Below are 14,104 nucleotides of genomic sequence, written 5' to 3' on the forward strand. Positions count from 1 at the left end.
CAGACAATAATTGATATTATGAACCGTTCTTATCAGCGCGACTTTTAGTCTTTAAATAGTTCATATTAATTTCTTTTGTTACTATTTTATAAAATAGGTATGAGTTGTTATGGTAGTGTTTAAATATTCGTTCAAATTCTAAATTATTAATAGTTTCCATTTTATTTCTTTTTAAGTGAAGTAGTAGTAGAAGTTGAAGTAGTACGCATAGATTTTTAGATAGCCATAGGTTAGTTTTGGCTAATTTATGTTCCTTTTTTTTTGGTATTGAGTAGGTAATAGCGTAGGTACTTTTATTAATTAGAGTAGTTATAGGTATATTTTTAAGTGAAGTAGGAATAAGTAGATAGTATTGCACAGGCATTTCAGCTTTATTCTCATTTCTTTTTCTGTTGTAACTTGTACATATTTCTGGGTATAATTCTATTAGAATAATCTAGTTTAAATAGGCAGTTAGACTTTAAGTGTAAGGTCACTATTCTCACTTGCAAGGTGTACTAGCAAGTCAGAATATATTTGTATACTTTCGTCGTTTTCGTGGTTTATGTAATCATTTTATTGTTGACATGTACGCAAAAATTGAAACCGAAGGATTAGTATATATACTATCTAATCAAAGGGCGCTAAAGAATATCTGCACCTTCGCTCCGCCATGCAGCAAGATAATAATACTGTGTAAATGGGCCGTTTAGTTATTTTACCCTCTTCTTTTACTGGTCTACGCTACATGCACGAACGTACTCAAGATGCTTTTTGTTACGTAAGAAAATATGGACGTCCCGACTTATTTATTATTGTCACTACCAATCCCAAGTGGGATAAAATCAGTCGGGAGCTTCTTGAGGGTCAAGTACCGCATTACCGCCATGATAATATCGCAAGAGTTTTTCATTTAAATTTAAAATCAATGATAGATCTACTTACCAAAGACAACATTTTTGGAGTAGTATTGTGTTTTATGTATACTATTGAGTCGCAAAAACTTAACTCACACATATATCTTGCATTGGTTAAAAATTAAGATTCGACCTAAATGATGTAGACAGTTCAATCAGTGCTGAAATTCCAGATCTGTTCGCAGATCCCCTGTAATACGACGTTGTTAAAACTCATATGTCACATGGTCCATGTGGTGCATTTAACTGGAATGCTTCATGCATGCAAGACGGAAGTTGCACTAAAAGATATCCAAAAGCATTAGTGGATGAAACTGTAACAGGACATGATGGATACCCATTATATCGTTGCCGTTCAAGAGACAATGTTGGTTTTAATGTTGATAAGTGTATGTCTGGACAACAGTTTACTTTAGATAATAGGTGGGTCGTTCCGTATTCGCCTGTGTTGTCTAAATCATTTCAAGCTCACATAAATATAAAAATGTGTAATAGTGTAGAGTCAATAAAATATATTTGTCAGTATATTAACAAGGGCAGTGACCAAGCTACGTTTGCGTTGAGAAATGAACATAATGAAGTTACTAGATTTCGGTCAGGCAGATATATCAGCTTTTCATAAAGAAAAAATTACAGAAGACTTTCTTCGGAATATATCTCACAAACATGAAGGCGCAACTAATGATAATTTCCGTGATCTTGCCATACATCAGTGCTTATTAGCTCTTCAGAAAGACTTAACAGCAGTAGGCGGTAAATCACTCTGTGATTATGGTTTGCCAACACCAACCTCAGTGGGAAAGGTTACCAATAGAGTATATTCCGCAGAGATTGGTTACAACTCAATGGAACTGCTGGCAACATTAGAAAACAGTGTCCCAATGATGACTGCACAACAAGTTTCAGTCTATGATCGCGTGTGCGAGAGTGTCCAGAATAATTTAGGAACTATATGGTTTTTAGATGCAGTTGGAGGAACTGGAAAAATCTTTTTGACTAAATTAATATTAACTTATGTTCGAAATCAGCGTAAAATTGCTCTTGTCGTTGCTTCATTAGGTATAGCTGCAACATTGCTACCAGGAGGTAAAACTGCTCACACTATGTTTAAAATACCAATTAACTTAGATCGCACGGAATGTAGTATTTCAAGAAATAGCGACAAAGCTAAGGTATTACGTGAGTGTAATTTAATCATATGGGATAAATGTACGAAGGCCCATCGAATAGAAGTAAAAGCTGTAGACAGCAGGAGCCTGCAAAGAGATATGGGGTAAGGTCAGCAGAATATGTTTTAAAAAAACCAATTTAAAAAAAAATACAAATTTCCTCCTCGAAAACTATGATAATAATCGCTCATAAAATTACAGCAGTCCGATTAGAACTAACATCTATATATTTTATAAATCTATCAACTACCGCTGAACTACAAAAGTACCTTAAAACGATTACGAGCTGTTCATCACCGCTTTATGAAAATTATTTCAATCGGAATATCCAGTGGTGATCCAGATATTCTTATTATTATTATTATTTGAAATCAACAAACAGAGAAAACAAAATCACTTATTTGTGTGTACACACCCTGCTAGTTAATTATAACTATCATAATACTTTTTATTAAAAAAACATATTAACATTTACCTTTTTTTAAATTAAATCTAAACAGGTCACACACCCACCCTTTCTAAGTATTTTAATTTTATCATCAAAGGAGAACATTTAAAATGTACGAGTAATTAATTTCGTTAGTCACACATCACCCGTACAGAGCTCACAGTTATATTTTTCCATTATTCGTTACTAAATTCACTTACTAGCTAATTAAAATTTATTCACTTGCGCTTAGAAAGACAATAATAACAAAATAGCAAAAAAATATTTAAATAATGTACCTACAAATTAAATTGTTCTTTTTCATTTGCCAGTTTCTATGACGTTTCAAACATAAAATATGGTTAAGGAACCAGTGCCTCTCCAACCCTAACACATGTATAGTTTTTATAGTTTTTACACACACACATGCAAATATTTCCTGTATACCACACGAGATTTATAGATCGTCCTTGAGATTATTTGTATGGAATATATGCACCGAGTAGATGTGCGCACGGCCGTTTTGACTGGAACGCCGCGGTAGCCGCTAGCAGCGGCTGATTGAAAATGTTACTTCTTAAGTTGATAGATGGCACTTTTACCAAATCGTGAATCAAATGACATATTAAATGTCTGTAATCATTCGTATTCCGTAAAGTGTGATTAAAAGTATGTAAGTAAGAATTAAACAATGATTAATTCTGACTTAACTAGATTTAGCTGCTGTAGGGTAAACAGTGTTTATTTGCATCTATGGTGTGCCCACCACTACTAGACAGAACTCTAAGGGATATAATACAAAATGATCGACCAAAGGGCGGTATCACGGTTTTATTTTGTTTTGATTTCCGACAAACCTTACCGGTAATACCAAGGGGAACCCGAGCTGATAAGATTAGGGGTTGCCTGAAAAGCTCTTGTTTGTGGCGTGGTATACAATCGGTGCATTTGACTATAAACATGCGAGTGAAAACTGAAAATAACCCGGTTGATCGTGAATTTTCTGATAAATTATTATAGATTGGGGAAGGTACCTATCCACAACTACACCAAGGGAAATCTTATTCTGACACCTGAGTTATTTTGCATAGTGCAATCCCAACAACATCTTACATTGTTGGTTTACGGTGACGTAACAAATATATTAAATAGGAACAATTCTTGGCTATCCGAAAGGTCAATTAACTCCTAGCAATGACCAGGCATCTGAGATTAATAATAAAATACTGTCTAATAAACAGGGGGAAAATAAATTTCATAGTTCTATAAATAAAACTATAGATGAACAAGAAGTCACTAATTACCCAACAAAATTTTTTAATTCCTTAAATATGCCCGGACTTCCTTCTCATGAAATTTGTTTAAAAATTGACATTTCGATGACTCTGCTCCGAAATTTAAGACCATCACAACTTTTCAATGGAACTGTGCTCAAAGTAACCCAGTTGTAACAAAATGTAATCGAGGCTCAAATTTTAACAGGTTGCGGTGCAGGAGAGGCTGTCTTTATTCCCAGACTTTACATAATACCAAATAATTTTCCATTCCAATATATAAGAACACAATGCCAAGTATCGGTGGGTTGTGCAATGACAATTAAAAAGGCTCAAGGGCAGAGTTTTCGTGTTGCTGGCGTATATGTCAGTGTCAGTTGTTTATCGCATGGTCAGTTATATGTCGCTCTTTCCCGGGTTAGCAGTTCTAGAAATCTTTATGTACACGTACCGGACGGGTCTACTTTTAACATAGTTTATTAAGTAGTAGAAGTATTTTAGCCTTGTGTGAAAGTGATCTAAACAATATCAGCCATACATTAACTTAATAACAAACAATGAGTTACACGCTGACGGAGTCTCGGGCACAGATATTAATAATAATATTCTGCGGTTCCTTATATTTTTCAACAATATTGTAGACTGACATATTATATTGCACTACAAAAATACGAAAGTTAATCTGTGTGTTACATCAAAACCACTGAACCGTGAGAAAGGACTTATGCTACTTCTTTATGAAAAACGACGGAAACGCGGACGAAGTCGCGGGCAAACGCTAGTATTTAAAAAAGCTATAATATGTAGATGATGGTAATATTTATTAGACTTCATGTGTATCAAAATAAGTGCCGATAGATTTCATAACAACGATATTAATTACGAGCACCTATCGACACGAATATTACTCTGTTATTTTATCGCCTTATCTGAAGATATATAATCTGTGGATTGTTCAATCCAAATAAGTACCTACATATATTAAAGCAGTATGTACATTGAGATACCCGCAATCGTTTTGAAGTACAAGTAGTTAGCAATTACTTATATGATAATTAAAACCTACCTATCTTATTCCGGAACAAGGAATTCTGGGGCCGTGAAAAAAAAAAAAGTTTTAAACGATGGATGATGAACATCATCCGCACTGTGAAAAGAATTATTAATTAACTTCACAAACTACTTACAGAACAGTCTAACATTGTTTTTGATATAATGATAAACATAAATTGTCATTTGAACATCACAAAATACCTATACCAAGATCTTTGCATTACAACTCCGTGATATTAAACGAAACGAATTAGTAAATAATTAATAACAAATTATAATTGAGATTATTTAAATTTAAAATGTATTGTTGAATGTTTTTACTGATTTTTTTTTAATGTGACAGGTGGCAAACGAGCAGACGGTCTACTTGATGGGCAGTAGCCACCGTCGCTCATGGACATCCGCAACAGAGCTGTTGTGGATGCGTTGCAAACCTTGGTTGTTGAGGGAAAGGGAGGGGTTGGAATAAGGAAATTGCAGAAAAGGGTGGGAACAGGGAAAGGGCAACCGGCTCTCTCACTCATTGGACGAAACGCAGTCATTAATGACTACTTCACGCCGATATTCTGTGAGAGAGTGCCACTTCCCCTGTCGAGCCAGCCCATGTTCGAGCTGTAGTTACTTGACCACAGCTAGGCTCTACAACCTATAAAATATGTTAAACCCCTATTACTTTAATATGTAGGTACAACAGTTTTAAACCATCTTAATATACATTTTGAGCCTATAGATATACCAAAATAAAATAAAACCAAAAGATTTTTCATATTATCGCTTTAAATACAAAACTAAAATCATATGTGTGACATATTGGTATTCAAAAATCTTTAATCTAATAAAGTATCAGATTCAATTGTCAATTTATGTTTCAATTACCAAAAATACATAGCTTTATTTAACATAAACCTTATCTCTTAACAAACTTTTCTTGTACTTATACTTTAGGTACATTGTATTCTCTAAGTACATTGTTATTGTTTGACAAATGTTTGTTTCCAGTTGCAATATTTACTTTTATCGTTGTGTATCGCACAAGATAAGATAAAACCAATAAATGGCATTTGTTATTATGAAGGTTATTCCTTTTAAATGTTCCCGAGAACAGTTTTAAAGCTAAATATTTTGTCGTGTAAAAAATTACCAAAGGACTTGTCAGCGTTAGCTAAACGCTTCAAATGTTATATTTTTTTAAGGCCTCAAGTTCCAGTTTTTTAATAGTTTAATTATTTTTTTATGTGTAGAAGATTTAACGTAAGGTAAGTTCACGTTTGTAGAGTCACTACCCTGATCGCAATTTTTAAAAAATGAGCGCAAAGAGTTTTCAAGATATATTTTCTAAACGAGCAATTCTTATAATATTTTTATGACACGTAGAAAATTAAATTATCTCCAACTTTATCCCCATTACTTTTTTAAATAAAACAAGTAATTTAAAATTTATAAAAAAAAGACTTGGTACCACAACGGCTTCGCACGGGTTCTCTATAAAAAATATAAAATAGCCTTTTAATTTAATATTGAGAATTATTAAACTTATATTATGATAACTTTCAAATGGTACGCGTGATTAAAATGAATTTAAAAAGTAATTTACAGATACTGGTGTCGGCTTAAAAATGAAGTAATTTATCTTGATAAGACTTAATACCGTATTTCTGTAAATAGCTTTCCAATAAACGTTTTAGGAATGCCAATTTTTAAGAGTTGTAAAATGGATATAATATGTTATCCTTAAGGTATAAACATATCCTTAAGTTCTAGACATTTGCCAGCGCCGACTTTTCTGTAGACCTATATAAGATAGACAATTCCACCTTATATTGTTTTGTTATATCTCGAAGACTTTAGGCAGCATTTTCGTTTAGAGCTCTCAAACGGCTCATGTTTTCCCGACATCTTCAACAAATATCGTTAATATACACACAAGTAAATACAAAAACTTAAAAAATTACATACTAAAACCTTCCTCGAGAATCACGCTGAGCTCAGCTGAATACTGAGTGGTGATAACAGTTCGGTAATCGGTGCAGTAGTAGTAGTTTTTTCAGAAAGCTAAGCTACGGAAAAATTTCAAACCAAATCGTAACATTTGATTGATTAGATTTGATTGAACATAATTGTAATTATTGCATTAGTACCAGTTATAATAACAAAGCTACAACACGCTCTAAAATTATATTTGAAAATATTATAAATTGAAGTTGTAAGTATTAAAAATTATATATTACATACGTCGCGTATTTTTTTTTCTTTTTGACAAGTGACATTGACATGACAGCGCAATGCGACAATCAACATCTGATTTTATTTAATGTGTTAGATTTATTTAAAACTAAAATGTACCTAAATATATGTTTGACCACTTCTAACATCGTGATGTTTTGAAATTAAAACAACTTGTGCCTAGTACTCCGCCCGTCACTTATTATGGTAATAACACTACTATGAATAAATCTCGCTTTGTGGGCTAAACAAATCATTCACAATTCTGCTATTATCCAGGGTATTAGTTCCATTTTCTTGTCAGCTTTTTATTTTACTTCATGCATTAATAGAGCCATTTTTCATTATAATAAGATCAGGATTGTTAAATAAATAAAACAAATGCTCGTAGAAACCATTTTTATTCACCTATTAGAAATCAATTTTAATCTCATTTACATTTGCAATGTCTATTTATACTTAAATATAATAAAGATATAAAAATAATTAATTTCACAAATAGCACATTATAGACTATTTATTATCAAAATTACCCATTTACTTTGCTTTACATATAGTTTATTTATAAAAATAGCACCTAATTATTTATTATATTTGTCATACTTTAAGAGCACCAGTCTAGACAATAATTTATTAAAGTAAACTTTATATAATATAAAAAGTGTAAATTCTAACATGAGTAATGTTAGTCATTACTATAGTTATAATTTACTTAATGTCGACCCAGCATCAATGAGAAAATCACTGCCAGTAATACTCATTGCTTTATTGCTTGCTAAATATACAGCCAATTCAGCTATTTCTTCAGCTTTTACTAAGCGCCCTAATGGAGTCTGTTTCCCTAGATTATCCCAGAATTCATCACTTTTTTCCTGATTCTGAATGATATTTAATAATATATTAGTCTTAACCGGCCCAGGTGATATAGAATTCACCCTAACACCTTTTTCGGCTAGTTCCAAAGCTGCACATTTTGTGAAATGTAATACACCTGCTTTAGCCACAATGTAAGGAATTGCTCCTTTCCCTACAAAATATGCCAGCATACTGGCAATATTGATAACACCCCCTTTGCTTTCTATTAATGCATTTGCCGCGTAATGTGTTAAAGCTATAACAGACTTAAGATTAATATTAAGAACTATGTCCAAATCATTTAATAATTCTTCACTTGTTATGAATCCATTGCCTGAGGTTCCAGCACAATTCACAACGACGTCTATTCTACCATACTCACGTAATGTAGTATTGACAACATTTTTTATGTTATCTCTAACAGAAATATCGGTAACGATTTTTAATACTCTCTCTTTACTCTCATATTCACATTTTAGTGCAACATTATCAAGTTTATCAGAGTTTATATCTATGAGAGATAGTTTGGCACACGATTTTGCAAAACGTATAGCTATACCCATCCCTATACCGGAACCCGCGCCGGTAATCAAGACAACTTTATTCTTGATTGACATTTTTCCCCAATAATCTAGTATTTAATTTAAAAATTGAAGTGATACTTAAATAAGACGTAACAATTTAAAGTAACTGTTGTGATAGAAAGTTAAACTTTCACAGTTAACGTTAAAAGTCAAATTACGAAACGTCACTTTTAATACTTGTTATATACTACAGATAAAAATTTATTTTACTTAAAACCAACTTATTTAGGTTTGAAAAAATTTAAACATAAATTATTTCAAAGCAATTATTTATGGCCACTAATTCATAACATTTTTTTTTTCTAAATTACACAATAATGAAAATTGTAAATCTAAAATTATAAATTTCGTAATTTTGTTGTGCATATTGTATGACTGTGAGTAGCTATACATTGTAAAACTGTCACATTTTAATTATTTATTTTAAATTTAATAGTTATTCGGAAGTACCATTAGGCATTAGCTTGGACAAGAAGTATAACTGATTAGGACAAGTGTATTTCCAAATTCAACGTTATCAAACTTTTATGTGCCTTGTATTTTAAATTATATCCAAATTGTATCAAAGGTGTGGTACCTATCAATTATACCTTTTACCTAGCTAAGTGTGTATAAAAAAATATTTTACTGTAACATTGTGATAAAAAGTGCATGTTAGTATATTCCAATGACCTTATAATAAATCAATAATTTTGAAAATCTAAGTCTAAGAGCTTTACTTTCCTCTATTGTCAATTATTTAACATTGAACATTAAACCATGACAAAAATGTAAAGAAAGTTTAGTTATTAGTAAATGTATGTAATGAATAACTTAAAGTGTAAATCTCTTCAATGACATCCCGGAGTCAATAATATAATCACATCCTGTAATAGTGGAGCCTCGGTCACTTGCTATCAATGCGGCCACTTCAGCAATCTTTTCTGCTCTAACTAATTCCTTCAATGGGACTTGGTTAGCCATATTCTGCCAGAATTTGTCACTTATCTCTTTAGACATGCCATTGTTCATCAATATGTTGGTGCTGACCGGTCCAGGTGATATACTATTAACTCTGACTCCCTTCTCAGACAGTTCTAAGGCTGCACATTTTGTAAAATGAATCATACCAGCTTTAGCAACAGCGTATGGTATCCCATTTTGAATACAAGATGTACCAAAAATGCTTGATATATTAATAACACATCCTTTGCTTTCTATTAATGCATCTGAGGCGTAATTGGTTAAAGCAATATGAGATAAAAGGTTTATATTAATTACTTTATCCAAATTCTCCATTAGAACGTCACTAGTAACTCCACCTGAACCGCTTATCCCCGCACAGTTAATTAATACATCTATTTTACCATATGCCTTTTTAGTGCAATCCACGACGTATTTCGTATTTTTTATATCTCCCAAATCTGTGGTCACGGTGAAGGCTTTCATTTTACTTATATTTTCACATTCTTGCGCAACGTTACTAATATTTTCGGAATTTATATCGATGAGTGACAATTTTGCGGATAATTTCGAGAAGTGTAAAGCAATTCCTCTGCCGATTCCCGATCCAGCTCCAGTTATTAACACAACTTTATCGGCGAAACTCATTTTTGGTAACCAGAATATGTTTTTTGTATTGACGAAGCGAATCAAATCTGATCAACGTTTACGCACTTGTTGAGTACCCACAATATATGATTATAAACCGTGAATATCGTTTGTCAGTTTTGACCTTGACGATTTTAAGGTATAAATATGTCATGGATACAAGTTTTATAATATAAGAACATACAGATATGAAGGCCTACCAGGGAATGGTTAAGTGTTAAGAGTGAAGACATTAACTTAGTAATACAATAAGCTTTTTTCTATTTTAACTATAGAGATACAGAAAAAGTAATTGCCCATTGTTTTTTTTACGACGTTTTTGTCATGTTTTTTGTAATTTCTTTTGAACAGTTCTTTTTTTTATACAGATGGAGATAAAAAAATGTTAATTAATTATTTATGATAAACCGGGTGTGAGCCGACATTTTTATATTGGTATATTAATATAATTCTTACGATTGACTTATTTTAGGTCTTAGGAAATTAAACCGTTTTTTGAAAAAAAAAAAACTGATATTTTTATCTACTAAAATTGCATTTTATATAATTGAAATGCTTTCTTTGAAAACCAAGACTGCGCTTAATATTAATAAATGATGATTTATTATTTGTCACATTTTTAAGTTACTCAAATTGATTTATTGCATAATTATTAGAAACAAATTCTTCTTAAATTATTTATCTACAGTATCATTGATACTTTCTCCTAATTATTTAAAACATACAAAAATAACATTTAAAATTATTATGTATTCGTATTTCTCAATAACACAGAAATTATAAATCGGTGTTAAATTACGTATAATATTTTTTATTTCGTCCCGAAAATTGTGTATTTGTTAAAAAGGAAAATATATCTTCATATAGGTACTTTTGTCAAACAAGGAAGTCCTGTCTTAAAATCATTAAAACATATATGTGAAATAACTTGTAAGCCAATTTCGCTTAGCATTAAAATGGGTAAATTTCTACATATGTGCGATCAACATTTGGTTAACACTAAACCCATATTCGAACCTACTTTTTAGTAATTAAAAACAACGTTTTATGTTAAGCAATTCAGTCTAATTGTTTATAATCTGTGATCACTAAACTATGAATCGGGCAACGGAGATGCAGCCTCTCATTTTCAAACTGTTGTCACTCACATTCAAAATATAAATATGTTGGTCACAAACTATAGTTAAGACAAATAATAGGCAATATAGATCATTAACATGTCTCATTTAAAATAATAATTAAATAAATAATGCCTTTAATCCTCGATAAGCTCCTTCGTGTTTTCTCCACACAATCAATCAATATTATAATTTGTCAATCAAGTAAAAACGTTGACATTGGCAAAATATTCCAGTGTGAATGAAGCCATAGCATAAAAAAAATTTTGATCGTACGAGTTTCGGTAAATCTGTAACTTCTGTACACTATTGACTTTGGGTAAATCACACAGATTCGTGAAATATATATACATATATTCAAATATTTTAATGCGATGCGTAAGCTGACCCACGCTTAGTTAATTTCTATTTACAAACTGTTATTGAACGACAATATTCATTTAGTGTTTAAAATAGTTTCTAAATATGAAGTTTTTTGTGAATGCCTCCCTAAAAAGGTTTAAAAATTGTTTTGGTTTTTTGTAGCGATACGCTCAGATAAATTTAGTTATGAATTTTTTTTATATAAAAATACGACTGAGTCTTTAGTTCAGATTTCGAAAATTTAAATCGACGCTATAAAATATGTAAAAAAGAAAATTAAATAACATGTTTAGTACATTAAGACTGGAAGACGAAAAGTGTGTTTTTTGAAAAACTAAATTTTACTTCTACTGCTAGGACCAAATTTTTTGTATATGTAATAATTGTTCAATATATGTAATATCATATCATCTTATCAAGTTTAATATATGTAATAATTGGGTATTATTATCACATTATAAGTCCAAACTTTATATGTTATATAACAATTTAGTTAGTATAATTGATTAAGAAACATATCCAGTTAAGTTTAGGTTTTGAAATAAATTGATATATAAATATACCATTTTCCTTATCTTTATTATGTTCTTAATTAGTAACATTGATAGATAGTATATTTTCATTTTACATTAAAATAACACAGCACATTTCACACTAATTTTCTGTTTTTCATAAAAAAGAAGAAATTTCAATACTATGTATGTCCAAAACTACAAATGGTATCCAATGCGCTAATGATATAAAAATTTGTCAAATAATGGGATATATTGTAGAAAAAAAGGTCAAAAGGTATTGTTTTAATAATTTAATTTTGGAGTTAAAAAGAATCTTCATTGATTATGATAATGTGGATAACAAATATTTATAAATATACACTTAAATATGTATTTAAAAATCTTTTAACTATATGTAACAAAAGCTAACAAAATGATTATGACAAACTAAAAACAATTTAAATATTTTCTATAAACTATTTAATAAATAACAACATAAATAATAAAACAGAATAATGTCAACATTTTTGAACGGACCATCCACAGTCAATAATATAATCTGTCCCGGTGACACTCCTCGCTTTATTACTCGCCAAGAATTCTGCAAGCTCGGCTACTTCATCCTCAGTTACTAAGTGTTTCAATGGGGCATCCTTAGCCCAGGTGTCCCAATTTTCATCATTTTCTTGCTTTGTCTCAAATTCTCCCAATACCATGTTGCTTCTAACTGGTCCAGGTGAAATACAATTCACTCTAACTCCTTTATCTGCTAGTTCCAAGGCCGCACATCTGGTAAAATGGACCAAACCAGCTTTCGACACACTATACGGTAAGGCTTCCTTTATTACAGTACTCGCGAACAAACTCGCAATATTAATAACATTTCCTTTGTTCTCTATTAGAGAATCAGCAGCATAATGAGTAAAAGCTATAGCTGCTTTTAAATTAACAGCAATAATTTTTTCCATTATAGTCATCAAATTTGGACTGAAAATACCAACTCTGCTACCGATTTCAGCACAATTCATTAGAACGTTTATTTTCCCATAATGTCTTACCGTATCATTGACAGCATTTTTTATGTCATCTCTGACGGTAATGTCGGTAAAGACTTTGAAAACTTTCATTTTACTTATATTTTCACATTCTTGCGCAACGTTACTAATATTTTCGGAATTTATATCGATGAGTGACAATTTTGCGGATAATTTCGAAAAGTGTAAAGCAATTCCTCTGCCGATTCCCGATCCAGCTCCAGTTATTAACACAACTTTATCGGCGAAACTCATTTTTGGTAACCAGAATATGTTTTTTGTATTGACGAAGCGAATCAAATCTGATCAACGTTTACGCACTTGTTGAGTACCCACAATATATGATTATAAACCGTGAATATCGTTTGTCAGTTTTGACCTTGACGATTTTAAGGTATAAATATGTCATGGATACAAGTTTTATAATATAAGAACATACAGATATGAAGGCCTACCAGGGAATGGTTAAGTGTTAAGAGTGAAGACATTAACTTAGTAATACAATAAGCTTTTTTCTATTTTAACTATAGAGATACAGAAAAAGTAATTGCCCATTGTTTTTTTTACGACGTTTTTGTCATGTTTTTTGTAATTTCTTTTGAACAGTTCTTTTTTTTATACAGATGGAGATAAAAAAATGTTAATTAATTATTTATGATAAACCGGGTGTGAGCCGACATTTTTATATTGGTATATTAATATAATTCTTACGATTGACTTATTTTAGGTCTTAGGAAATTAAACCGATTTTTGAAAAAAAAAAAACTGATATTTTTATCTACTAAAATTGCATTTTATATAATTGAAATGCTTTCTTTGAAAACCAAGACTGCGCTTAATATTAATAAATGATGATTTATTATTTGTCACATTTTTAAGTTACTCAAATTGATTTATTGCATAATTATTAGAAACAAATTCTTCTTAAATTATTTATCTACAGTATCATTGATACTTTCTCCTAATTATTTAAAACATACAAAAATAACATTTAAAATTATTATGTATTCGTATTTCTCAATAA

At 31.0% G+C, this 14,104-nt stretch overlaps 3 protein-coding genes across 3 annotated transcripts; all 3 read right to left on the bottom strand.

Annotated features, from left to right (window-relative positions):
• Positions 1–7,427: 7,427 nt before the first annotated feature.
• On the bottom strand, positions 7,428–8,663 carry LOC116775577 (3-oxoacyl-[acyl-carrier-protein] reductase FabG-like). The gene has a single exon (XM_032668464.2). The coding sequence runs from the start codon at positions 8,512–8,514 to the stop codon at positions 7,744–7,746; it is 771 nt and encodes a 256-aa protein (XP_032524355.2). The 5' UTR covers positions 8,515–8,663; the 3' UTR covers positions 7,428–7,743.
• Positions 8,664–8,733: 70 nt separating this feature from the next.
• LOC116775575 (3-oxoacyl-[acyl-carrier-protein] reductase FabG-like) lies at positions 8,734–10,189 on the bottom strand. Its single transcript, XM_032668462.2, has one exon. The coding sequence runs from the start codon at positions 10,069–10,071 to the stop codon at positions 9,295–9,297; it is 777 nt and encodes a 258-aa protein (XP_032524353.1). The 5' UTR covers positions 10,072–10,189; the 3' UTR covers positions 8,734–9,294.
• A 2,155-nt stretch (positions 10,190–12,344) lies between these two features.
• Positions 12,345–13,453, bottom strand: LOC133319726 (uncharacterized oxidoreductase TM_0325-like). Its single transcript, XM_061525076.1, has one exon. It carries the CDS (start codon positions 13,333–13,335, stop codon positions 12,565–12,567), a length of 771 nt encoding a protein of 256 aa, XP_061381060.1. The 5' UTR covers positions 13,336–13,453; the 3' UTR covers positions 12,345–12,564.
• Between the last annotated feature and the right edge of the window lie 651 nt (positions 13,454–14,104).

Source organism: Danaus plexippus, chromosome 27, assembly GCF_018135715.1.
Source record: "Danaus plexippus chromosome 27, MEX_DaPlex, whole genome shotgun sequence".
Classification (NCBI taxonomy): domain Eukaryota; kingdom Metazoa; phylum Arthropoda; class Insecta; order Lepidoptera; family Nymphalidae; genus Danaus; species Danaus plexippus.